A 26701-nucleotide genomic window follows, 5' to 3' on the forward strand; every position below is an offset into this window, starting at 1 on the left:
TTTAATTACACAACACCGGTATCCCAACCTATAGCACAACCAATTAAAAGTCAAACTCACCGCCCGGCCTAGCGTCTGCGTCTTCCCTGCAACTGATGGTCTCCTCAGCCGGCTCTACTAATGAAGGAACAGCTGCAAACGCGCCAGAGCCGCCCGTGCCGGTGCCGTGTGACCAAGAGAAATAACCTTTTGCCTGGGCTCCAAAGAGAAAATAAAAAGATAATAACGTAACGTTATCAACATTGTGTTATTATAATTTTCTTTTTTCTTTTACACTCAGTGGGGCGATGCGCCATAGCCGAAGAGCCACCCCTGAGCAATGGGCAGGATGCATTCCCTGGGAAGCTTTCAGAATGTTTCCAAGAAGATTTATTGCAACCAGACAGCTGTGCTGTCTGGTAGGCTTCGACCTTAAAATGGTGGAGTTGACTGCTGTTGCTTCTGATTCTGTCATTAGGTTTGTGACACATATTTTACTCGTCGAGGCCATTCATAAAAATATAATCAATAACAGTGGACTGGAGTTCTGCACAGAGGGGATGAGTCTTTTCTTGAGTGATCTAGGCATCATATACAAACACACCTCTTAGTATCGCTCTGCAGGTAATGCAATAATTGAAATATTCAATAGATCAAGGCAGCTGTGCAGCTAATACTTAAGAAAGGGTTCAAATGAAAAGTTGATTGCCTTGGTCACAAGTGAAGCAGCAGATCACTCACCATATTTTACTGATGAGCGACTTTTTTCTAGATTTAAAAATAATGGTTGAAGCAGCCCCAATTGATCAAGAATGTGTGTGTGGGGTAGTAACGAGGAGTAAAGTCACTGTGTTTGAGATATTGTACAAATCATAAGAGTGAAATCACCGCAGATGGTGTTGTTGTTAGGGTATGGCAGACAACAAGAGTCAGAAGCCGATCTATGGTTTTCTAAGGGAGAGTCTAAGATTTATCCTCCTATGAAATTTGTAGACATTTTATTTAATGCAGCGACGTCAGTGGATGGCAACAATTTATATTTTCTGTGCTTTCTATAGGAGTGATGTGTAAAGAAAGAGCAATAAGATCGAACAGATTTACCCCTTCACCTACTTGAAAGAACTTGTGAAAATCCCGGTAATTCATTTTTTTTTTTAAAGTACAGCGATTCCAAGAGAGTGGACTTTGACCTAAGCTTGTTCCTACGCAGTCATCATCTTCCTTGCTTATGCTGACACATGAATTATTCTGACCTCCTGGGCCTCCTGTCCTCACTCTCGTGCCCTTTATGTTAGACTTTGTCTTGAAAGCAATGCAGTTAACTCAGACCATTGAGCATTTTTAACTTAATATCCTGTTTCCTAACAGCACCACTAAGGGCCACTTGTACGACCGCCAGATTTTGCGAGTTCCTAATTGCGACTTTTTGCGACTCACAATTAGAGGTCGCAAAATTAATTGTACCAATCTGTTTTAAACACATTTAGTGATTCCTAATGGGGTCGTAATTGATCTGGCGTATCAATATTCATGAGGTAGGTCGCAATTTGCAACCCATTGGGAATTGCTAAAAACACAGGGATGGTGGCCTGCTGGGAACAGCAGACCACTATGTTTGTGTTTGCTTTTTGTGTTTGTGTTTTGCTGTTTTTTTTTCCAAATGCAGCCCATTTTTCCTAAAGGAAAACAGGTATAATGAATGCAGGGTGGGCGTTCCGTCGCCAGGAAGCCCCGTTAAAGTGACGCAGTGAAATCTACAAGATTTCACTGAGTCACTTTTACGTCCCAGCTGCGTCAAATTCTTACGCCTGCTTGAAGCAGGCGTAAGGAGTGACGCAGCATATGAGGTATAGGGCACCCCAGAGCAGTACTGGAGTTGCGTTGTGCTTGCGACACAACTCCAGCACAGTGTCACCCTTACGGTGACAGATGCGTCACGCATCAGTCTATCCGTGCTCCATGGGGCGCATTCATGGTGGCGCTAGGGGGTAACGCAACATAACTGGCGTATCCCTGCTAATATGCAGGGAAGCGCCAGTTATTGTAAAACTGCCCGAAAAAATCTGTGGCAGTTGTGTTACTGCACACTTGTCCAATCAAACCAAGTAGCTGTAGTAGTCCAAATGTGACCATTATAGTAGAAACAGAAACCAAACGAGGATCTGATCCTCAGAGCTGTAGATAAAAAAGGCGAACTACAAAAGCTTCAGCGTGAAATGTCAAAATGGAAACCACAAAATGAGTGGTTAACGCAAGGGCGCACCTTTACATTTGCTCCAGAGAATCCAAACACATCAGTCGTCGAGGTACAGTAAACCGCTTTAAAAACAAACATGCGCAATACTAACCCCACTCTGACAAATGCAGGATTAGCCAAAAGCACGTCTACCCTGGAACATGAAATAGCAAACTATGCTCCAGTGAGCAAAGTAAGGACACAGGGCACCCCAGGACAGGCAAAGGGAACCATGCGCTGCAAAAACAGGAGTGCAGGATACTGAAGGAAGGAAGGAAGTGGCAGAGAGTGAAACTCAAAGCTCTGGAAGGTTCACAGAACAAAGTCTACCTCTAGGTAGCAGTGGGATTACGAACTCTTTGATATCTCCATGAATATATTTGGGACAAAGTGCTTACCTCGGCATGCAATTGGGTCCTACGTTTAAAATGGCGGCGTCAGCAAGAATAAGTTTCTGGTGGCAAAGCTTCCTTAACCAACGTTTAATTCAAACACAGTGCACCGCGTGCCCCACGAACACAGAAAGGAACTCAGAAGTATCTGAGAAGTGCCTGTAGGTCTGAGTGCGCTTCAGCACATATGAATGTCGTTAGTTGGTCTTGGTAACTTTACTACCCTTTCTCTGCCATAAATAAACTCCAAGTTTCCAAGTTAGAAAGTCATATTGTGCACACATGATATGGAATGTGATTATTCTTGGGCGTGCGGAATGATTTACAGATCGGCTGGTTGTTTAATCCACGTCACTCATACTTTCCTCTAATAATTTATACGTTTGGATCCCAGCTCAGCTATTTTCAGACAAACCACATCTTTCAGAGGCTTTGTATGTCTCATTGTAAAACAGAGATGAAAGGAGCTTAATTAAAAGCAGAACTTTAAAAACATTTCAAAGCCAAAAAAGGCTACTCGGTGACTTGTGCTGATGCACTTTGCAGCATCTTTGGAATATTTGTTAAGACAATCAAACATGGAGCTAGGAAGGGGATTCCACATAACCCATTCCATTCTCTCTTGACCTGTCTTAGCTTTAGGACAATAAAACTGGATGGATGGCTTTGATTGTTTTCAATCTTCTTAGAGGATAACGATAACGTTATTCTTATTACATACTTTTCTGGCTTAAACTTCAACGTTTGCCAACAAGGTCGGACTGGCCGATAAGGCAATCAGGTAGTGCCCAATGAGCTGGTCTGACAAATCAGTTGTGGGCTGGTTTTTAGGTTTTGCCTGCACAGCGCTTGCGCTGTGCTTGAAAAATCTATTGTTCTTTATATAAACTTAAAAGGACTTACTTCCCGCCTCCTCTTTTTCATGTCTTCTCATTGGTTACAGTGCATACCACTTACCTTTCCTCCATTTCTATTTGCTGTAGTATATTTTGCTGCATTTACCAATGTCATTCCTGGTCTGCTCCTTTTATCAGTTTCCCTCTGCCGAAATACTGTTAACATTCGCTTTGGTGGAACTATATTTTCATAATTTTTTGCCTTTTACTATTGCAGCATATTTATATAACAATTTATCACTGGGAGAGATCAAGGGCCATATGTGTCAAGCCTTTTTCCTATTAGCAAACGGGCCTATTCTCAGAATCGGCCCGTTTGCGAATTGGAAAAAGCCTTTTGGGATGTATCATCCCAAAATGCCATCGCAAAATAAAGATTTGCAAAATTTGTGATTCTCTATTTTGCGAATGCAATTAAGGAATTGTAAATTGCGATTCCTTAAATGCAGTTCTGGAAGCACCAGAAATTTGCTATTTTGCCTTAAGGAATTGCAAATTACCACCAGCTTCAAGTTGGTGGTAATTTGCAATTTTCGTTAAAAAAAGCACTTTTTTGATTTTGTAAAAGTGCCATATGTCGCACATACATGCCCTTAGGGCATGTATGTGCGCAAAATGTGCACACATGCATATTTCAGGGGTGCAACAGGGTGTCCTTTTGGCACCCTTGCAACCTTGAAATTCAGTTCTCAATTTGCGATTTTCTTATTGGTAATCGCAAATTGAGAATGTCTTCTTATCCATTCCTATGGGCCTCTTAGCGCATAGGAATGAATGTGAAGGTATTCCTTATTTGCGAATCTCAATTTGCGATTCGCAAATAAGGAATATGTAGGATTCGCAAAATTTTCAGCAAATCCTACATACATCGCATTTTGCGATTCTCTAATTGCGGTTCGCTAAAAGTCGCAATTTGAGTATCGCAAAACTCTTTTTTGATACATATGGCCCTAAGTGATTTTCATAGAATCACAGGATGTTTCGCGGCGCAGCTGAGACTCAAACCGAGATCCCCATCTCTTGACTCAGCAGCTAAAGCCACTGCGCCACATCATCTCCACTTACGTGTTATCAGTCAGGAGCTCTTTCCCTCTCCCGGACGATGATTGATGAAAACAGCTCTTTAGTTATTACATAGGCGAAACCCATTCCATTACCAGTGCTTGTTTAGCAGTTTGTGGACCTGTTTTATGGCCAGGGGCCGGTTTTTACTGATGATTTTCCTGACATCACCACAAGAATTACTTGCAGCAAACAGATAAATGCAATTTGCCAAAGCGTTAAAAATATCCATACAGTATTTCTTTACAAGTTCAAAAGTGGTCTGATTTGCAAATGTGAGCCACTTTTTTAGCTATCTGTTTTTCTCATGGGGACCACTTTTATTTTGGTGCCAGTCCTATTTCTTGTCCCAGTCCCACCGTGTTTGTTGTCTACATAAAATGAGTCAGAGAGTTAACCATATCAAGTTTTTTCACCGATCCAATGCTAATTTTGACATAAAGAGGGTCTCTTTTTTGTTTGAAAAAGCTACTCTTAACAAGTTAGTGTCCTATTACAAGAAGGTAGCAGCCCTAATAGACCAATGATTGTTAAAGCAGTGTCACTGTAATTTCAAGTATGTCCCGAGCTTGCCTGTGGCACAGTGACATATCAAAGATTTCTGAGGAGTAGTGCAGAAACCTTGGTCTAAGAGCTAGCAAAACCCTGACCTCAATCATGCAAACAACATATATCTACACCAGCCTTGAATCTTTCACCTTGTGTATTGTAAAGCTTCTGCCCCTGACCAGCTCTCAGGTGTTCTCTAGCTAGTGTTGCGCTTTATAAATACTAATTCATACATACATGCTCATCCAAATCTAACCTCTGTGATCCTGCTCGCTGCTAATGTTCTAAGAGAGTAAAGCTCGGCATTTGGTACAATCCATTACTGGCGATCAGCAAATGCTGTTGGTTTGGAGTGTTGCAGGTAGAGTCCTGCCCCTGGCATTTTGATGTGCAGTGGGACCTGGTGGCATCTAATTAAGTTGATTTGGTATGATGAGTAATTAAACATTCTAAAATGCAAGTCGGTTGATGACATCTAAAGGCGGATTAGCACCTCTTTGAGCTTCGGTCAATAGATTAGTTTTTAAGATGTTTATGAAATTTGATCAGATTTCCCTAGGAGGGTTTTCCATTATCTCTACTAATGAGCATCTCTAAGGCTGCATCTCTTGAAGTATGGACAAAGGAGACTATGTAAAGTGATGTAACATTACCATTTTTTTTTTAACAGACTTTATTGAGTTTCATACACAGAATTTGGGCCGTGATATCCAGACCCAGCCACCCAAACAGAAGGCCAACAAGTTACTTGGAATACAAGTAGTGCAATCCATAACCCACAAGGTAACAGTTCGTTTCGAGCTCTAGGTGAACATCGTGACTAGTCGGCTCTGTATAAATTCTCATAGTCCGGTCCTGCTACAACTGCGGCCTCTCATCCCCAAACTACCCCCTCACAACTCCTCTCCACCCTCTAACTATCCCCCTCTAACTATCTCCCCTCCCGTCTCTCCCCTCAAGGCGTGTCACTTAAGTCTAGGCCAGTAATATGAGATACACATACAGGGCTCATTGGGCATCCACACTAATTGGGGCATCGCTGTGAGGGGACTCGCCCCAGTAAGGTGGTTCAGTGCATTCTCTACTGACGGGACTCTGGGCCCCAGAAGCGCAAGTTCTGCCTGCAGATTACCCTGTGTGGGCTCCCTATAGAGGCGTCATCTTCGCTGTTATCAGGGGATTTGAGTACTACAACCAGTGCCTCCTAGGCCCTTGCAGCTTCCAACGCCTTCTCGCTCCCTGTTCGCTTCGCTACTTGCAACCTGATCACTCCTTCACATTCAGCCCATTTAAGGAGCTCTTTTTTTTCATCGTGCTATACTTGGACCGTGCTTCGCTTTCCAGTGCATAGTGATATTTCGTTTGGCCAGGAGAAAACCCAATTCTAGAAAATTACTTGTGACTTTATTTTTAGACGTATGAGGGAACCAGTGTAAGACGCAGTGTTTCAAGGACGGTTCTATTTCCCTATCCATGGCATCAGTCAGTATCGTTGTTAATTCCTCCCAGTAGCTGTCTAGGAACTGGCAACCCCAAAACATGTGCCTAAAGTCTGCGCCTTCTGCATTGCAAAACGGACAAGTTGCTGAGGTATTGGGGAAATACTTATTAAGCTTTCCGGGTTTAGGTAAGCCCTGTGTAGGATATAAAAATGTACTAATTGGAATCGTGCATTCCTGGTGCTCTTCCAGGCTCTCTCCACCAGCTCCCCCCAAGATTTCTCCAGGATGTCTTCCCCCAAGATCGGCCTCCCATTTGAGCTTCAAGTCAGTCAGGGGAAGTAAAGCCTCTAATGTCATGCGCCGGTATAGGCACGTCACTGCTTTGTGCCTGTGGCCATTACCACATACTGGCCACCTTGTGATGTCTTTGGTGCGTTGAGGCCCTCTCCCCAGTGCTTTCGGATAGCCGCAGTAAGTGCGGTATATAACTGAAAATCCCCCCCCAGGTTAATCGTACCGAGCTTGCAGATCGTTGAATGGGAGCATGGTGCCCTCCTCATGCAGGTCTCCTATACTGACCAACCCCTGTTCCGCCCAGTTCCGCATCCTAAGCCAGTTGCCGCCATGCGGAAAGGCCTTACACATGAATAATGGGATTTCCGGAGCATAAAGGTGCTTAATTTTAGCCCTACGCAGGTACCGGTTCCAGCACTTTCACTCTGTGCCCAGTTCAGTAGTAAAGTTTGCAGCTCTAACAGTGAGCCTCAGGACTGTTCGGAACAGTATTTGTTGGGACCCAAAGTCTTCTTGCTGCTCCTCAGCCCCCCTAGTATTGTGTGCTACCCATTGCGTTAGCCACTGATATTGCACTGCTAAGTAGTCGGTCTCAAAGTCGGGAACTACTAGGCCCCCCTCCGCTTTTGGTCGCAGAAGTGTAGATAGAGCTACTCTATGTCTACCAGTACCCCAAAGGAACCCTGTGATCATGGACCGGAGTTGTGCAAAGTACTTCGTCAGGATCCAATGCGGTAAAGTACCGAAGTAGCATAATAAACGCGGCAGGGTGACCATTTTAAGCAGTGCCACGCGGCCTGCAACCGATAGTGGCAAGGAGCTCCAGAAGTCCTAGTTACGTTTCATCTCCCTTATGGCCTGCCCTATGTTACCCTCCAGGATGTCGTCATTGTCATGGTATATTCGCGTTCCTAGGTATGTCAGGCAACTGTTTTCCCAGGTCACTCCCTCTGAGTCTCGTGGGCCTATTCTGCCCCTTTTCGCTGGAAACAGGCAGGATTTTGCCCAGTTCACTTTCAATTTTGCAACTCTACTGAGTGCTTGAAGCAGATCTTTTGCCCCAACGAGCTCTGTTCCCGAGTCAGCCAGAAAGAGCAGCAGGTCATCTGCGTACAGCGCAATGTAGTGAGTCTGCCCATGGACACTAAGCCCCTGATAAGCGTGTCCCGACCTGGCCTATGCTGCCTGCGGCCCCATAGCCAGAGCAAACAGCAGGGGGGAAAGGGGCACCCCTGACGCATTCCCCTTCCCACTTTGCAGACCTCGGAGATGAGTCCACCTGTCTTAATTCGGGCAGTGGGGTCTGTATATAGGAGAGCCGTCCAGCTCACAAAGGCATCGCCCTGCCCCATTTTCCGCATCACATGATATAGGTAAGGCCACTCCAGGCTGTCAAATGCTTTTTTTTATATCAACAACAAAAACCGTCGCCGTGTCAGTGTTATAGGAGTTCGCTTCTAGGATTCGCAGAAGGCGCCGCACATTAAGCGCAGTGTTTCTGGTGGGGATAAACCCGGATTGATCTGTATGGATTTATGCAGTCATATAGGGAAGCAAGCGGGTGGCCAATACTCTACTTAAGATTTTATAGTTCAAATTAAGCATGGATAACAGGCGGTAAGCAGTTTTATCCCATTCTTGTTTGTCTGGTTTAAGCAATGGTATGATAACCGCCCCTCTGGTGGACACGGGGAGTTGGCCAGCGTTTTTGGCATTGTTATATAACTGCGCTAACCTGGGTGCCAGTATATCAATATATGCTAGTTAGAATTCAATGGGGAGGCCATCTGTGCCTGGAGTTTTGTTGCGGGCCATACCCCTGATGGCTCCCGCACTTCTCCTATTTCGACTGCTCGCCCTAGTAATTCCGCAGTGTCCTCTTCCACGGCTGGCAATTCAGTATCCAGCGTGAAGTCATGCAATCCCTCTTCCGTAGGAGCAAGCTGACTACTGTAGAGGTCAGTGTAGTAGGCGAGAAACAGGTCGTTGATTCCCGGCTGATCATATCTATCTATCCCCTGTTGATCTCTAAGCTCCAGAATTACAGAGTCTCTCCTGGCCAGGTTGGCTAACCAAGCCAATAGGGCCCCCAACTTGTCCCTTTCCGAATGCGCACAGGTTATATATTTTTTACAATCGAAGCAGGGTAGCCACTCCACTTGCACTGCCACTGCCTCCCTGGCTTCCAAGAGCTCCTGCCGCTAGTCTAGGTTCTCAGGCGTGTCCCTTTCCAGGTTGCGCAATGTCTGGTCAACCCTCTCTATGTCCTGAAGCAACGTTTTCCTGACTCCCAACATCTCAGAGATGCACTTTCCCCTAATAACTGTTTTACATGCATCCCACTCCACTAATGAGGATGTGGACCTTCATTATCTTGGAAGTAATTAGTAATAGCCTCCCCTATTGCCGACCGAAAAACTGGGTCTTCCAAAGCCTCGGGACGCAGTCGCCAGGTGGGGATCTTGGGTCATGCACGAGACCATTGCAGGCTCACCAATACTGGATTGTGGTCCGAGAGCATCCGCGTGAGATACACGCTACTGGAAATCCCCTCGTGGACGTCCGGGGTGCACAAAATGGCATCTAATCGGACATGCAGCTCATGTAGGGCTGAGAAGAATGAGTAATCTCAGGCCAGCGGGTGTTGCACCCTCCAGGAGTCTATCAGGCCCCATTTCTGCTGCCAACGGCAGCATACTTCTGCTAACTTGTGTGCGGGTGCATCAGGGAGTGGGGGGTGGTAACGGTCTAGCATGACATCTGTTGTGCAATTGAAGTCCCCACCCTCAAGCCGGACCGGTCCAGTGAGGACTGTCGCCAGTTTCCAAGAGAGGTGGGCAAAAAAGGCCGGCTGGTCTGAATTAGGCGCATATATGCTCCCAGGTGTAAGGTCCCTGCCATCCAGCTTCCCAGATACCACAACATATCTGCCCTCAGGGTCTATGAACTGACGTGAGCAATGGAACAGGATACGTGCTCTTATCCAAATTAAAAACCTCCGTGCAAATGCAGAGTAAGTGGTATAATACGCTTGACCCCTCCAGCAGCGCTGTAGAGCCTACCCTTACTTTGCCAATGTGTGGGATCTGAATACTTCTGTAAACTAAATAGAAGTGGATTTTATGACGTTGTACCATTAAGTGCAAACCCCGCACGTTCCAGGAGATGCATTTCAAGCCTAGTGGGGGTCCCATTGTCGTGGTGTGACCTTGCATCCATTAACCCCCCCCCCCCGTGACACGCCTGGGTCCCCAAAACGTATCCCTCCTAAAGAAACAACCCCACCTCCCCCTCCCCAGGACAGATACTGGAGAACTAGCCCCCATCCAAAGAGTTCTAAACCATACCATCATCCAGTGACAGTTGAAGGGGTGGGCAACCTACAGTCTCGGTTCCAGGGTCCCATACCCCCGCTTCCCCAGTACATGAATCAGACATCAACATCCAATACAATACAATAACCCCCAGGCCTGTTAGTTGAGGCCAGCGCCTCAGTGTGGCATGTACTCAGATTTTTAAGGGGCCTGCCAGAGAAAAAGCCACATCCGGCCCCTGGTACCCTCTACTTCTCCTGCCATGGTGTCATAGTCACGTAGGAACATCTGCAGTCTAGGGCACAGCCTGGGGCAAACTCCAGTATACCCCCTGTTGCGGAAAGCATCACTCCTCCTTGCCGTGTCCTGGGCTTCACATGAGATTGTCTGCAGTCTGAGGTGTAACCATGGGACAGTCCATTTCTGAAGTGCCAGAGTCACTGTTCACCGGCGACGTTACCAATCTTCCTGTGTGCGGTCCACTCCCGCTCGATGTGGGGATAGCAGTTTGTTGACTACGTGACGCCGCTGCTTGCAGCACTCTTCGGCGTTCCAGGCTGAGTTCCCTGGGTGACGGGGCTGTAGAGCCAGATCTTTGGCTGTGAGGGCTTTGCTGCGGGGAGTTCGGTGCAGAGACTCGCTGTGGCAAGGGTCCTCGCAAGTCAATCCATTCCCATGCCTCTTGTGGCGACAGAAAGAAGCGAGGTCCCTCAGGATGGCCACTCGGAGTCGTGCGGGGAACAACATTGCATAAGGAATTTGTAACTGACAGAAAGGATGCTCTGGCCCGCTGCACTCCCCTAGTAAAGTCCGGGTAGATCATTATGGCGCTATTGTCAATTTCGCAACCCTTGCGTTTGGCGGGCTCGTTGCAAGATATGATCTCGATCTTGGAAATGCAGCAACCGCGCTACAATAGGTCGGGGTGGGGTCTCTGGTTTTGGTGGTTTGATGGGGACTCTATGTGCACTCTCCAGCGCATAGAAGGGGGACAGCCCCTCTGCAGCCACTGCGGTGCGCAGCCAGTCCTCCAAGAAGCTCACCATGTTGGACCCTTCTGCCCTCTCCGGGATACCAATGACGCAAATGTTGTTTCTGCGGGACCTACCTTTGCTGTCTTCGGCCCGCATTTCTAGGACTTTTATCCTCTCTTCCAGGTCCGTGAGGGAACGTTGCATCCTTTGAACTTTGTCCAGGAGGCCCTCCATTGCTTTCTTATTAGCTGTTACTCTCTCTTTAAATTTACGATGGTCATCTTTTAGTATATTTAGGTCCGCACCTATTGCCTCGATCTTCCCCTTGAGCACTTCCCTGGAGGCCGTTATTGCGTGCATGATGTCGGTCAAAGTAGGTTTCCTGGGTGTTGTAGCGTTCTCCCCTTCCAATACTTCTTCCTCATCGCCTGTATGGGTGCTCAGGTTTTCAGTACTGAGGGCGCTGAAACCTTGCTTCTTCTGTGTGCGGCCCATCTCTGCTGGGTTGTAGTTACTGTCCTCCTGTTAGCAGCTCTTTGGAGCTCAGCAGCTGCACTAGTGCCGTCAGGCGCCCGTCCGTAGGGACTCGTCCCAGTCGTTCTCTTCAGCTCCTTCTCACTGGCATACGCGAAGGGTAGGCAAATCTTCACACGTGTCTCAGTTCCTGCTCAGTGGTGCACCAGGCCTCTCGTGGTAGGCAGTCCACCGCGTGATCCCCGTCGGGTGGACAGGGCGATGCTCCACCGGGGGTAATCCAGTGGGGACACAGGGTGCCCCCTGCTCATCGGGCTCCCTCTCAGGGTTGCAGTGCTTTGAGCTAGCGGCGTTTGGAAGCTATAGTCTGTTGGTGGGTTGCACTGGCAATGTGGGGCCTTTTGCATTGAGGCACACTCCTTCAAGCCAAGACAGGGCCCTCCTCCGCCAAACACTTGCTCTCCGCCGCAGCAGCCGCTCCAGATGTCTCGCTTGCCTGGGGCCAGGTGAGGGTGAGCTCGCCGGAGTCTCAACAGGCATCGCCGCAAGGTAGGTCCCCGGACGCACCTTCGATGGGGCGCAACAAGGGTCTCTGCCTCCTAGGACGAAACACCTCTAGTCACTGTATTTCTTGCAGGCTGATGGCGAAAGAGCTGCGGTGACAGTCAGCAGGCAGCCCCCATCTTGCAATCGGGCCCGCCAGCCCTGCGTCTCAGGAATTTAGGTGGCCCACAATCGTCGCTATAAGCCTCCGTGCCTCTCCGAAGTTCGCGAGCCTCCAGTTACACCGAAGGAGTCAGGTGGGATCCGCCGCAGTCGGTCTACAGACCACCACTGTAGTCACTTCAGGGCACCCTCGACCTGGGCGCCATTTTGTCGCCGTCCCTGGAGCTCAACAGCGGGACAGCGCGGCCGCGTAGGTCATCGGCTTAAATGCACTCCGGGCCCTCCTCACCTCTGGAGCAGCCAGCAGGGGCCCACCGATCAGTGTGGGCGGCCCCACCTGCCTCTATGTTTCCGCCGGCTTGGCAGGCCAGCAACAGCAGCAGTTCTCAGCTCACAGTCGCCATCTTGCTCACGGGCCCGCCAGTACGGGAATCACCAGGTTACTCCCGATTACATCGACAGCTGCAGTTCAGGGCTCCACCATTTAGTGCAGGCATATTCCGGTGTCCTGTAAGGCAGTTTCCAGCTCCCCCCTCTGTGTCCGGGGGTCAGGATACACCCCCATCGTGATGTAACATTAGCATGTGTCCTGAAAACCGTCTGGACATTTCTATACAAGATTTTGCAAAATAGAGTGTAAGTATCAGATTTGGTCCCTAGCACCCCTTCGGAGCCATTGTGTTAAAGATGTAATCCCTTTGATAAACGTTCCACTGCATGTACGCTCCAGAGGAATACATGCATGTAAATGTGTAACAGAGAGGTATTCCCTGCTTCACCATTAAGCTTCATAAGCACGTTTTGCTGCCCATAGCCAGTTCCACATTAACCTCCTTTCTACATTTGTTTGGTGCTCCAGAACTAGGACTCGGAGCCCAGTAGCACCAAACCAATATCTGAAGGGATCAAATAACCAAATGTCTCCTACATCTACACAAAAACATCAACCCAGTAGGGCCTGACAAGCGGGCAACTCAACAAATGTGTCAACAATCCTCTGGAGACCACATCCTACACTTAAGTCTAGTGGCAGACATAGCTTATAAAGATTTATTGGGTGTAGGTACCAATCGTGCTCCTACCATTTAGGGCCTCATGTAGGTAGCCAAATACCGGTCGGTAACGGCCGATTTTCGGTAAATATGCCGTTACCGACCGGTATTCAGACAAGTGAGATGTAGGAGTCCAAAAACCACTTTTCGGTAAATATGAGGCGGTAAATACCGATTCATAGTTACCGAATTCTAAAATACCGATTCATATTTACCGAATACATTATTAACGAATCGGTAAATATGAAGTGGTAAATATGAAGTGGTAAAAATTGAAAATGACATGTAGGAGCAGTCGGTAATTAAGAAATCCAGGAAAATCGGTAAATAAGAGTCGGTAATTAACACGGATGGAAAGCAGGTGGTAACCATCAACAATGCACATAAGCAATCCCAAAATGCAACAGCGTGGACAACATGGCCGCCATGTACGTCATTGCAAGGCGCCTACGTCTACAGGCAGCAGGACTGAGGGTGTGGCGACGGGAGGAACAAATCTACAGACAGCGCATCACACTATTACAGCTGACTGATGCAGAGATACATGAGAGGTACAGGCTACACCCCGAAACCATCATGGACTTAATCAGGGACCTTCACCCACTCCTGGACCAGCCAATAAGAAGGGCGCACGCCATACCCCCACATGTGCAGGTGCTCTGCAGCCTACATCTGTTGGCATCCGGCAGTTATCAGGTGGTGATAGCTGCGGTGGGTGGGGTATCCCAGAGTTGCCTGTCACGTTTCTTCAGGAAGTTCCTGGATGCCATGATGCAGAGAATGCACCACTACATCAGCTTCCCAAACACACAGGCTGCACTGCAGAAAACAAAAACAGACTTTTATCACATGGCACAGTTCCCCCATGTCATCGGCTGTATTGATGGTACACACATCCCAATCTGTCCTCCAGCTGACACAGAGCACATCTACAGGAACAGGAAGTCCACCCACTCCATCAATGTGCAGGTGATCTGTGATGCAGGGAACATCATCACAGATATTGTTGCAAAGTTTCCTGGGAGCACCCACGACTCTTACATCTTCCAGAATAGTGGGATCTACACACGACTGAGAGCCGGAGAATTCGGAGAGGGATACCTGCTGGGTAAGTAACAGTGACGCCCCTTGAAACCTGCAAATCAGAGTGTATAGAGGCATGTAAATGATGGTTCCCTTTTACTCATCCAGGCGACAGTGCATATGCATGCCGTTCATTCATCCTCACTCCCTACCTACACCCAGCAACCCAGAGTGAGAGACGATACAACGTGGCCCACAAATCTACACGCAATGTGGTGGAGCGCACGTTTGGACTGCTGAAGAGCAGGTTCCGCTGCCTCCACAAGAGCGGAGGCGCACGGCAGTACAAACCCATCACCTGCTGCAAGATAATTGCCACTTGTGCAATGCTGCACAACCTTGCCACGAAAAAAGGTACAGATGTGGAACTAACATATTTTGAGGACAACGAGGATGAGTCAGGCCAGCCAGAGGGCAGCGCAGCTAGAGTGCCAACTGCAATCGATGGGAGAGAGAGACGGGCAGAGATCACATGCAACTATTTCTGAGTAAGTGAGGGGACACAGCGAGTCGTGAGAAGTCATGACGTAGTTTAATGTGGCACCACGCCATGAACACATGAACAGGCCAATCTGGCAATATGCCATCTATACAATGAGTATGTCCAGGGTTACGTCACCCAATGGCAAGTGGATAAGCAGGGCCACATCAATGTTTGCGCATACGCGCTGCAGTGGTGGATTGCACGGCCTGTGCATCCTCACTAGAGCCAACCCCAAGCCGCCTGCTGCTCCTGCGTGCTTCTGGGACGGGGGGTGTGATGCTGCTGCTGGTGTCGATGCTCTCCGCAGCATCCCCTGCAGCAGTTGTCGACGCCTGACTTGTCAATAGCACCCCTAGTGCACTTGTCACCTGCACCATCCCCCGTGACAGGTCGCTGCAGCACTGTGTTAGGCCCTCCTGCATCGTCACAGAGCGCCGGCAAAGTAGGGAAGTCGCAGTTGCCAGACGGTTGAGTGCCCTGCTGGTAGTGTCCCTTCTCTGGCGTTCCCGGCGCCGTGCTTCGATGTCAGCATCTAATTTGCTGCACAACTGCTGGATTGACTGGGACATGTCCCGAATGCCCGCAGCCATGCCGCCAATGTTTGTGTCCATGTTGACTAAGCTTGTCCTCATCACCCGCATGTGCCTCTGGACTGACATTACTGCCTTTGATTGCAGGCGCTGTTGCTTCAACATTTGGCCCTCGAGCCCCAAGAAGACACCATGGCCGTCAGTGGGTGCTGGTGGACTCTGGACACGCGACCTGCGGCGCCCTCTTGCTCCCGTCTGTGCTGCCTGTGAGGTGTGGGGCACAGTGGGATGGCTCCCTTCCTGGGGCCCGGTGCGGTCTTCTGGGCCCATGCTGTCGTCTGACGAGGTGTCTAAGGCTCGTAGCCTGGCTGCTGGACGCCTCCTCATTCTCACACCTGCAAGCGGAGATGTGGCCGGTGAATCGAACATGAGTGGCGATGCTGGCTTTGGTGGTGGTGATGCTGGCTCTCGGTGAGGTGATGCTGGCTCTGTGTGCGGCGAGGCTGGCTGCGTAGGTGGTGCGGCTGCAAGTGGGCCTGCTCCCTGGTCTGCACTCGTGCTGGCTGGCGGTGATTTTTGTGGCCGGTGTGCCGTCTCCCCTGCAGCATGCCCTGTACTGCATGATGTCACATCTGTGGACAGAAAAACAACATTGGCTCAGTGTCCCCGAAGGGCTGCATTGCAAGCGTCACAATAAATCATTTCACATTCCAATCTGTCCTCTGTCTCCTTGTGCCTCGAGTGCGTGACATGCCTTGTTGCCCTGTGACATTTACGTCATGGTTAGTGTTGCCCTGACTACATCTCCCGGAATGCATTGCCTGTCTGCACTGACACGTGTGGACTGCAGTGTGATTCTCGTTTCACAATGGGGGATGTGGGATAGGGGTAGGGGGGCAACATTGCTGTGCTTTCGTCTTACCTTGGTGTGTTGCGGCTCTGGCAGAGCTGTCGGCGTCCCCAAGACCCACGACGCTCTCTTGCTCGAGTGTGGCCGCCACCAGCTCCTCCAGTTCGGTGAGGGCAGGTGCCCTGTTGGTTCCACCTCCGGTCTGGCTGGCCTCCTTCTGGATGTCGCCCATCTTCCTCTTGGTCACAATCCTCAGGTCATACCAGCGCTTTTTGAGGACCTCAATTTCCCTGTGGGTCACTCCCACAGCATTGACCTGCGCCTGGATGGCCAGCCATATGTTGCGCTTTTCGGCCTCAGGCACTTGCAGGGATTGCCTCCCAAACAGCTTCTGGTGCTGCTTCACCACCTCCTCCACCAGCACCTGGAGTTCCTTGGGGCTGAATTTGAGCTTCCTCCTCCTTTCCCCTCCGTCTTTCTGTGTGCTCTGGCTGGACATGCTGTTCGTTTCCCGCTCGCACATGCAACTGCTCCCTGCCTCTCCTCTGCACTCCGAGCCTCTCCAGGGTCGGCTAATTATGTACACCTGCCTGGGTGTGGCCACTTCGGCTAATTGTGTACACCTGCCTGGGTGTGGGCAGTTCCTGGTTGGGTGGGCTGTCGTTGCACAGGATTAGCTGTTTCGTCAAGTCATGTGATGTTATTTACCGAATCCGTACGTACCGATTCGGTATTTTCCGATTCGGTAGATACCACCTCGGTATTTTCCGATTCGGTAGATACCACCTCGGTATTTTCCGATTCGGTAATTATCACCTCGGTATTTACCGAATCGGTGAATTCCGATTCGTATTTACCGACTGTTACCGAATCGGTAACTGTTACCGAATTTTTACCTACATATAACTTACCGATTCTAATTTACCGATTCGGTACGGCTCGGTATTTAAGAACCGGTAAAATTTATTTACCTACATGAGGCCCTTAGTGAGGTGCCTTTCCCTGTACAATGGAGAATCTCTTAATGAGTTCTTGTAATATAATGTCTACCTAGTACATAGTCCCATCTAGCCATGTAGGCTCTAATGGGGTTCGATGTTGTGATCAGTATTATAGAGAAGTTGGCTATACTTGTGTGGCTGTAAAGGATTGAAAAGGTGTACGGTATTCAACCTTGATTTAAGGGTTCATCACCAAGCAGCACAAATGGGCATAATAAAACTTCTTTTTTCATCCAGCTTTAAAACCTGCTTACAGGATTCACATTTTCGGGTGTAACTTGCTTCTAAAATATCTGATATCACTATCTCCACTCTTTCCAACTTTCAAAGGGTCCCAGAGTTGGATATAGTGAATGTGGTGATGGGATGTTAGTTATCCCAAGACATATACTCACTTATTCTCAGGTCGGAGGTGTGCTCAAATAAACATTGATGGAAATGTCTAATTTTTGCTTCAAGCTAGATCCCATAGCGAGCTCCCCACCTCAGTAAGATTTTGTCTGCAGTTCACTAGGACCGTTCTCCCAATACCTTCATCTGACCTGTGACGTCACTCCTAACCAAAAGAGGTGTATGGGGTGACTATTTTCGTAGATCATTGCAAAATTCTGCAAGAAGTATGGGGATGTAAACTCTAGATAGCTTGTTCACTGATAAAGTGAGATTGATACCCAGGTATTCGTTGTATTGCCCTGTGCACCTGAATAGAATTAATTTCCTGACACTTGAGAAAGTGACAAATGCTGATAAGGAGATTAAGAAAGGGAAGACCTCAGGACCCGATAGTTTTCTGGGTGCCTTTTGGAAAACTTTCCCAAAGATCCTGGAACATTATCTAACTGCACTATTCTATATATTTGCAGAGGACTGTCTGGTTATCCCTTTGATGGGGAAAGCTAATGTATCTAATCACCCAAACTGGGGAAAGATCCCCGACTTTGCACCACCTATCAACCCATACCACTTATCAGTGTTGACACAAAGTTATTTGCAAAAATCTAAGTCTCATAACCAATGAGGCTTTATGAAAGGGCATCAGACTCATGATAACATCTGAAGCGGATCCACCTAGTCGATAGGGCTAAAAGAAAAGTCATTCCAGCAGACAGTATTGGTGTCCTTGGAGACCAAGAAAACATTTGACTTGGGGGACTTGCACTTTCTAGCTGGAGTCATGCCCCCTTTCTCCTTTTCTATTTGCCCTTAGCCTAGAACCCCTGCTGATGAGAATCCAGGTGGACAAGGACATAGCAGATATAACAGTTTGGAAAGATAATCACAAATGTTCGCTGTTTGCTGACGATTGAACAGCTTGGCACCTTTGAAGAGGTGGAAGGGTTAAAGGTCAACTTATCCAGATACGAGGCCCATAACCTCAAGCTGGCCTTTGGAGGGGTTTGGGGGGGCTGTGTTTTATAAAGGTTACATAGCCCTTGTCTGCGCCATGGTGCACCTTTAAATTGATGTGCTGGGTGCAGTCCTGGTCAATGTGCCGTGTTACGGATCATGCACTGCACCTAGAGCAGCTGTGAACTCGTGTCTGCTCTGGAAGCAGTGCATTACAGAAAAGAGAACCAACTGTTTGAAGCAGCCAATCAGTCTTTCACAGTGCAGGTGGCACCTGACCTGCTTTTGAAAAGGGGAGAAGAGATCTCTCTGTAGTAACCCTGGGCGGAGTTCGCGGAGTTGCACTACGCAGAACTCCGCAAAGTGCAAAAAAAATCTCTGCTGCACTATGCAGAGCTCCGCACGCAGCAGATTACGATAGAAAAATGCAGTTTGCGGTGATTGCACAGTGCCGGATGCTTGTCCACACTGTGCAGTCACGGCGAACGGCACCATGCGCAATGCAAGCGGTCCCTCCTTTCCTTTTCTGCCGCTCGAGTAGATTTTTACTCGAGCTGCAGCTTTCTCAACGCGAACGGGCTGTTTCTCAATGCGAGCGGTCGCGAGCATATGCCACCACTCGCAATGAGAAACCTGACCCCCCGCGTTGAGAAATCTCGCCGGGCGGTTGATTTTCCTCGCTCGCGGTCACCAACTTGACATTGACGATCGAGAGCGAGGTAAAAAAACTCATCTACGTAGAGCAGAGTTTTTCGAAACTCCGCGAGCTCTGCGTAATGTGGAGTCCGGCAAACTCTGCAAGTGGAGTGGAGTTCGTGGCCCAGGGTGAGAGTCTGTAGGCGGGGTGCAGTGATTGACTGCACCCTCCTGCAGGGAGATATCTGAAGAATCTCAGGGGTCCATTTTGCTCCCTTACAGGGGTCGCCCATGAGGTGGCACATGACTATTTCTCACCTCTTAGTGGCAGACAGTCAGTACGTGTCCTGGCGGTCTTTTTGCCTCTGCGCTTGCTTTCATTATAGTGCGAAGAGGCCTAGTGTTTCACTAGCAAGGGGCCTCACCTCAATACTAATGAGGAAACACCAGCACTATTTGTGTGTTGTTGCAATTTGTTTTACAGAAGGGGTCATGCAAGAGTCGATAGCCCCATCTGTAATTCCAACATACACCAGGAGTAGAAAACGCAGGCACACACATCAGTAGATATCTTTTCATATTCGTTTTATATAAAGAAGTGTCTTTCATTCCTTGTCAGTGCAAACATTTTTGCTACCCTGGGCAAAAGTGCCCCTTTGTCTATTGCCTTACAGCCAGCATTGAATTTTATGTTAATTTCACCTTTGTTACTGTTATTTTTCTTCCATGATAAAAACCTGTTCCTTAACTGAAGTTTATTGTAACAATCGCACATTTATCTTCTTCATCTTGCATACTAGTACACACACGTCTGCCAATTGATGTAAAACAAAAAAGAACCATAATCTCACATCCGATTTCCTGATCATGTTAGTGTAAGTTCACTGCAAAGGTAAGGCCAAATAGTCATACAAATGCAGCCTTTATAACTTTCCAAAAGCTTCAGAATATCGAATTACTTTCTCATGCTAAAAGGTGGCTCTTCTTGTTTGAAGTGATGCATTTGTTTTACTTCCTCCTTTATTTCTGATGAATGTGAATGCTTTTGCTTCCATGTATAAACACAAACGACAAAATCTGTTTTTCACTAAGTTCTTGTTACATCCTGTTTTGTAAATCCACAGCTTGAACTTGCATATTTATTGTCTCCTTTAATAGTATGAGAGGCTTCTGGAGATGCTGGATAAAGAAAAAGAACGGTTTGAAGAAAAGATGAAAGAAGCTTTTGCTCAGCAGCTCCAGGAACACAAAGTAGAGTACTGGTTCATTTATTTTTGGGGAGGTTTTAAGGGATGGTTTGGGAAAGACTCCTCCTTTGTCCTCCAAATACTGACTGCCCTTTGTCTACACAGGAAGCTGTGGCCAAATGTTTAGATGAAGAGCGGAGAAGAAGTAAGGATGCTCTGGAAGCTGCTATAAAGGTACTCTTGCTTACGTAAATAAATGATGGCGAAGTAGATTTCTGGAACTTAGTTGATTTTAATAAAGGCAAGTTAATTCATGGATTTGTCCTCGGGTAAAGGCGATTCGTGGCACGAAGGGACACATGCAAATTAGAGGTTTACAGGCAGTTTTATATATAATTCTAAAGCTCAGTAGTTCATAAACTCAGTAGTTCATAAACTTACCCAGTGATTTTAAACCCAGTTTCACATGAGGTTATCACAAGAAAAGTGGCACATTCTATCCCCTTCATATTTTTGGATGAACAAGGAAAAAGGGACGTTTACACCGACAGACTAAAACAGTCGTTTTCTTTACAGACACAAAGAAAACTGTAAGCAATGATGAGCATGTGATAGGGGGAAATGCAACAGGAATAATATCGGGCATTGTCAGGGGTCCCAGGTCACTTCGAAAGTTAGCACTACTCTTACCTCATCCTTCTCAATAAACATTGTTCTTTAAGTGTTCCAATGTTATACATCTTGCAGTACGTTTTCCAAATGTATTGGTTTTCAGATGCTTTTAATATTATCAGAACTGGAAAAAGCTTCGTTAAAAAGAGGCTGTCACTTTAAATGTGTGAGTGGCATGAGCGCCCAAGCTCAGACGAGGTTCCACCAGCACCCCCATACATCAGGGGGTCTCGGCCCAGTTTCATTATTTTCTGCTGATTAACAGCGTTCAAATGAAGGGTTTGTCCAGATGGTATATCTTTTTGAGGTCACCTTCTTTATTTGTGTCTACTACTGCCTGACGCAGACTTTTTCTGTTTAGGCATTTCAGCACTGATTGCTGCACCAAAACTAATCGCTGCCCACTTATGATGACTGTCAGCAGACAGGACCTGCAGAATTGGATTAGATGGACCCTTTGGCATTTTGGCTCCGTGACAGGTTATGGGTCGGTTCCCCCGCTTCATGGTGATCCATTGAAATTTCAGGGGAAAAAGCCTCCAAGTACCCGATCTGCAAAGACATCTTAGCAGGAGTGCCCTTGTCCTTTCACTAGACTTGGGTGTCCGCAATACACAACAATCTTTCCAAACCGTATTAGTTATTATGTTTCAACGGAGAGGTATTCTTGCTTCAGAACATTGAATGAACAAGCTCGGAGAACTCTGGGTTCGAGCAGGTTCCACAAACCAGTCCCCGGGAAGTCTTTAAGTTGGAGGCTGGTGGGAACATTTCCCAGGGGAAGAGCACACTTCCATACTTCCCCATGTTACTTGAGTCTAGTTTGACTGCTCAAGGTTGAGAAAGAATATCAATCCATCCCTCTTCCTGTCATGTAAAGTTCATACCAGTCTGTGAGGGACAACACGTCTCCTTCTCTAGTGCTACATCCTGTGCCAGGCCATTCTTTGCAACCTTTGTCTTTAGATGATGAAAGTAGAAGCCTAGAAACAAAATGAAAGAACAGTGAGAGGTGACCTTACCTTTCTGGTCCAGTACCACTGCCATCTTATTGCGCTCGCATGGCCAAGGGCTGCTTATTGCAACCAGTACCAGTAACAAACACTGCTTCCATTGAACCCTCATGCTCTCTTGTGGGACAGCAGTCTGAACTCTCACACTGATTTCCAGTCCTACCTGGAGAGCTTTTTCTCAGCTTCTCATTTGAAAGGGTAGACTAGTTCTCTTCCAACTCGTTTTTGACCAATGTTCAGGTCCCTAAACCCACAGTGTTTAATTTACATAACAACAGAGTGAGTAATTACAGGCCCTTCTCTAATACTCTTTCTTTTAGCACATGGGATCCTGACAAGAGTTTTAGGGCGTGATTTAGTAAATTATTTTGCGATAGCAAAACCTGCGATTTACATTACCACAGGGTTTTAGTTGTAATTAAGCATTTCTGTAAGTAGTGATCAAAAGACTTTATTCAAAAAATGACAGCAACAAGAGCCATAAGCGTCTCACAGGAAACAGATTCAGTCAGTTCCTTCCAACTACCTACTGCTTACTCTGGCATCTTGGATCCACAACATTTCAATGTAAGGCGGTATTTCAATTTTAGAATACACCACATCTCATCCCTTTAAAAATAGGATAAAAGGACAATTTTTCTATTACAAAGTCTTCATGCCAAGCGTTGATTAAAATAACTTTTCTATATCATTAGCACAGTGTATTGTCTGTGGCTAGTTCGTTTATTTTTTTCTTAAAATGAAGCCTATCTTACTATTTGCTGCTGCTTTGGAAACTAAATGAGGTTGCAGCCAAATTGTAGCACCCCTTGCTTTGGCTCAAAACTGTGTTTTACTTTTTTGTTTTATAACAATAGGTCCTTGAAGATAGCACAGTTTGGGTTGGCACATGACCATATTCTGAATCTTAATAGTATCTGCTTGACATTTGCCTTATCAGTTGATTGTTTGTATGAAAATGAAGATATTGAACAATGTCATAGATGATGACATACATTTGAGTACACCCAGGAAGTTAAGGTAACCCTCATCTGTAGCACAAATGCGCTTTAGAGCTGTAATCTCTGGATGTCTGCACTTATCGCTAAAGTCTTGTGTGCAGTGTCTCTCTCTTTAGCCAAGTTTCCTAATCTACTACCCCATATCTACTACCACCATCACTTCTCCCGCATAAAACTTCTTTGGAAAAGATTTCACATTTTGCTTAGTTAGCTCACATTTCACAGAGGCACTTTCAAAGGTGATATATTCTAAAAGTATTGTGCCAGTTTTTACATTTGTTCTGAAGACTCTGCCCCTTCAACTATTGACTCTATTCCCTGCAGTCTCCCATCTTGTGTAACCTGTTACAATGTTGATGGAATGGATGCCCGATATCTAGGGCACCAAAACGTGAAGTTTTATACTGTGTGCTCCCTCTTCTGATTGGCAAACTAGTTTTGAAAATTTCGTGAGGATTCATCCAACAATACCAAAGTTATTGGCAAAATAAAAAACGCTTTTCCTATGGAAACTAGTTCCTAACTATAACTACATACTGGCGACTGCCATTCTAATGAGACAGAGATACTTACCATGTGTTGTAAATCCCTCAGAAGGCACACACCCACATATTAAAAATGGATCGTTCCAAACACAATTATAAACTGGTTTGGAGATTTATTGGCTCGGACTCCAGAAATACTTAATGATTAAAGTAGCTGTTGGGGAGAGTTACCTGAGCAAGGTGCTAGGAAATTCAGATCTCTTGAAGCAGCATGCCTTTTGTCAGACCTCACATGCTTGCAGCATCACTGGTTACCTGCTGCAATGGACACATGTAACAGTTTGATTAAAGATTATCTGCAGTTTGATTTGCAAAGTAATGAGCGTGGAATGCCATTCATAATAGCCAATGTTAGTGGTAGTATGCAGGACACCAGGGCAAGTTGTAATATGCAGGAGGACACCAGAGCAGGAAGGTGGCTATGTTGTGACTAACTTGTAGTAATAGACGCAGTTAAAGTAGACACCTCATAAGTGAAGCATCATGGACAATTGTGTGAAACACAAATATGATATTGGTTATACCACGTTAGTGCAATTTAAATACTGTATATTTAGATTTAAAATGGGATGTTGTAAAAAGGTCCAGGTTAAAAACCTGCAATGAGAATCCCAGTCATGAGATGCCAAGCGTATTTCAGAAGTCACACAAGCGCACTAATTAATAGAGCACAGTTTGTTCTTCATGAGATTTTATTTGTACTTTTTAGGGGGGATATAAAAAAAAAATATATATATATATATATCATGTGAACAAGATCCCTAGAGGATCGAAACGCGTCAGGCGAGTGCGAGGGTGCAAGGGTAAGCATCAATAAAGTAACTTTGCACGTACCTGTGGTCCGTCCTCCAGTGGTGTCCAAACGCCGTAAACTTTGGAGTTCAGCGCATATATATATATATATATATATATATATATATATATATTATCTACTGGCGGCTGCCAGTAGATAGTTATAGTTAGGATCGTGTTTCCATAGGAAATCCGCAACATTCTATTTGGAATAACTTTGGCGCCGATTGACGAATCCTCGCGAAATTTTCAAAATAGGTGGGGCGCTCCGCTTCTTCCCTGAAAGTCTCGGGGGGGATTCGTCAAGCGGGGGCTGAGAAAAAGGGGGGGTCCCAAAACGCGTTTTCCCCATGCATTTTTCCATAGGACCTTTAGTCCAAGCTACAGCCCGAACGGCTGAACAGAATTACTTGAAATTTGGCAGAGAGGTAGTCCTCAGGTCAGGGATGTGCCTTTTGCAGGTCTGGTGTAAATCTGTTCAGTATTTCCTGAGAAAATAGCATTTAAAAGCATATATATATCTATAAGCGTGCACCGTGCGCGTACGGTAAAACTTACCGTACGCGCACGGTGCCGTGCGCGAGCGCGATTCTGATTGCTTGTTAGATCTTAGTAAACATTCGAATCGGTCGAAACCAGGAAGTGTCGGCCGCCATTTTGTCTCTCGCAGTCTGAGGGGGTGAAAAACAAAGGTGGAGAACGTGAAAAGGGGGCAGGGTGGACAGTTCCTGACCCCCTAGCCTTTGTCAGGGGGTCCCAGAAGGACCCCCAAGGGCCAAAATTTCCTTTAATTTTTTTACGAAAAATCGCGGAGTACGCGTAGCGTGTGCGTATGGTAGAAACTGAAAATTTCCGCGAACTGCGTAACGTGGGCGTGCGGTGCGCGTACGGTACGCGCACGGGGAAAAACCTTAAAAAAAAAAATACATAACTTAGCGTTTAAAAAACCGTACAAATTCACTGAAAAAACCATAGGTTTCACACACGTTATAGTTAGGAATTAGCATTTAAAAAACCTTGCAAATTCACTTAAAAAACCATAGGTTTCACACATGTTATAGTTAGCTGGACATTTCACTCGTGAAAAACCATTGAAATTCCCCCATTATAGTTAGCGCAGGCAACTATAACTCACGGGACCGCAATCCTCTGCTGATGACGTCAGACATTACATCACTGATGACATATGTGTCTTTCTGAAAAAAAAATATTTGTAATATATGTATAGCTAAAAATTAATGGAAGAAGACATGGGTAAATAAGTGTCTAAATACAGTGATGTAATATCTGACGTCATCAGCAGAGGATTGAGGTCGCGTGAGCTATAGTTGCCTGCACTAACTATAACGGGGGAATTTCAATGGTTTTTCACGAGTGAAATGTCCAGCTAACTATAACATGTGTGAAACCTATGGTTTTTTAAGTGAATTTGCAAGGTTTTTTAAATGCTAATTCCTAACTATAACGTGTGTGAAACCTATGGTTTTTTCAGTGATATATATATATATATATATATTATATATATATATATATATATAGATATATATATATATCTTGGCCCAAGGGCACTGGAACACGTTCTAGGAGGACCAGATTAGATTACATAGGGTCGATTCATTTGTTATGCTTTTTTGGGCATGGGTAGGTTAAGCGATTTGCCTAGAATGAGAATACTCCGCGACTCCAAACTGGTTCCCCATGTTTCAAAGTAGGTGGCTCTGGCTCTTTGACCACATCTCCTCCCCTCATTAGCAGACCTAAAACAGAAAGAGATTAGGGGTGTTTTATTTTTGCATTGAAGAGGAGGCATTTCCACATCCATGTACTTCATGGTATTCCTGTGGAAAATTGCATATACCTATTCAAAGTTTGTGTGCAAACATGCTGTCTCTTGTTTAATACCATGGGGACAAGGGAGAGCTGTCTTTTCACTTGATTTCATTTTAAGTAAATAATCCCCATCCAATACGAATTGTTGTGATTAAAAACCTAGTTTATTTCTGTCCAGGTTGCATTTCACAGCCATATGAAGATCATCACACGGGAAACACAAAAGTATAAACGCACTCAATCCTAATACATACAGCAGGGAAATGTAACTGAACAAATCTAGAAGATATGAAATACAGCTGTTGATTTACATAGAAAAGACCAATGTCTGAAAGAACACACTAGTTACCTTCTCTGAGCAATGCTGGATACTTGCACCACTGACACGCTGTCATCTGCA

The 26701-nt window shown here is 46.3% G+C and overlaps 1 protein-coding gene across 1 annotated transcript in view; it reads left to right on the top strand.

Moving 5' to 3' along the window:
- The window catches only part of CCDC91 (coiled-coil domain containing 91), a 1604885-nt gene that overhangs the window by 1137271 nt on the left and 440913 nt on the right, over positions 1 to 26701 (top strand). Inside the window, exons 9-10 of the mRNA XM_085652331.1 lie at positions 20420 to 20512; positions 20614 to 20682. Of these exons, the coding sequence (XP_085508457.1) occupies positions 20420 to 20512; positions 20614 to 20682 (162 nt within the window). The remainder of the gene's footprint in view (positions 1 to 20419; positions 20513 to 20613; positions 20683 to 26701) is intronic.

The sequence above is a fragment of the Triturus cristatus genome, chromosome 4_1, assembly GCF_964204655.1.
Source record: "Triturus cristatus chromosome 4_1, aTriCri1.1, whole genome shotgun sequence".
Classification (NCBI taxonomy): Eukaryota; Metazoa; Chordata; class Amphibia; order Caudata; family Salamandridae; genus Triturus; species Triturus cristatus.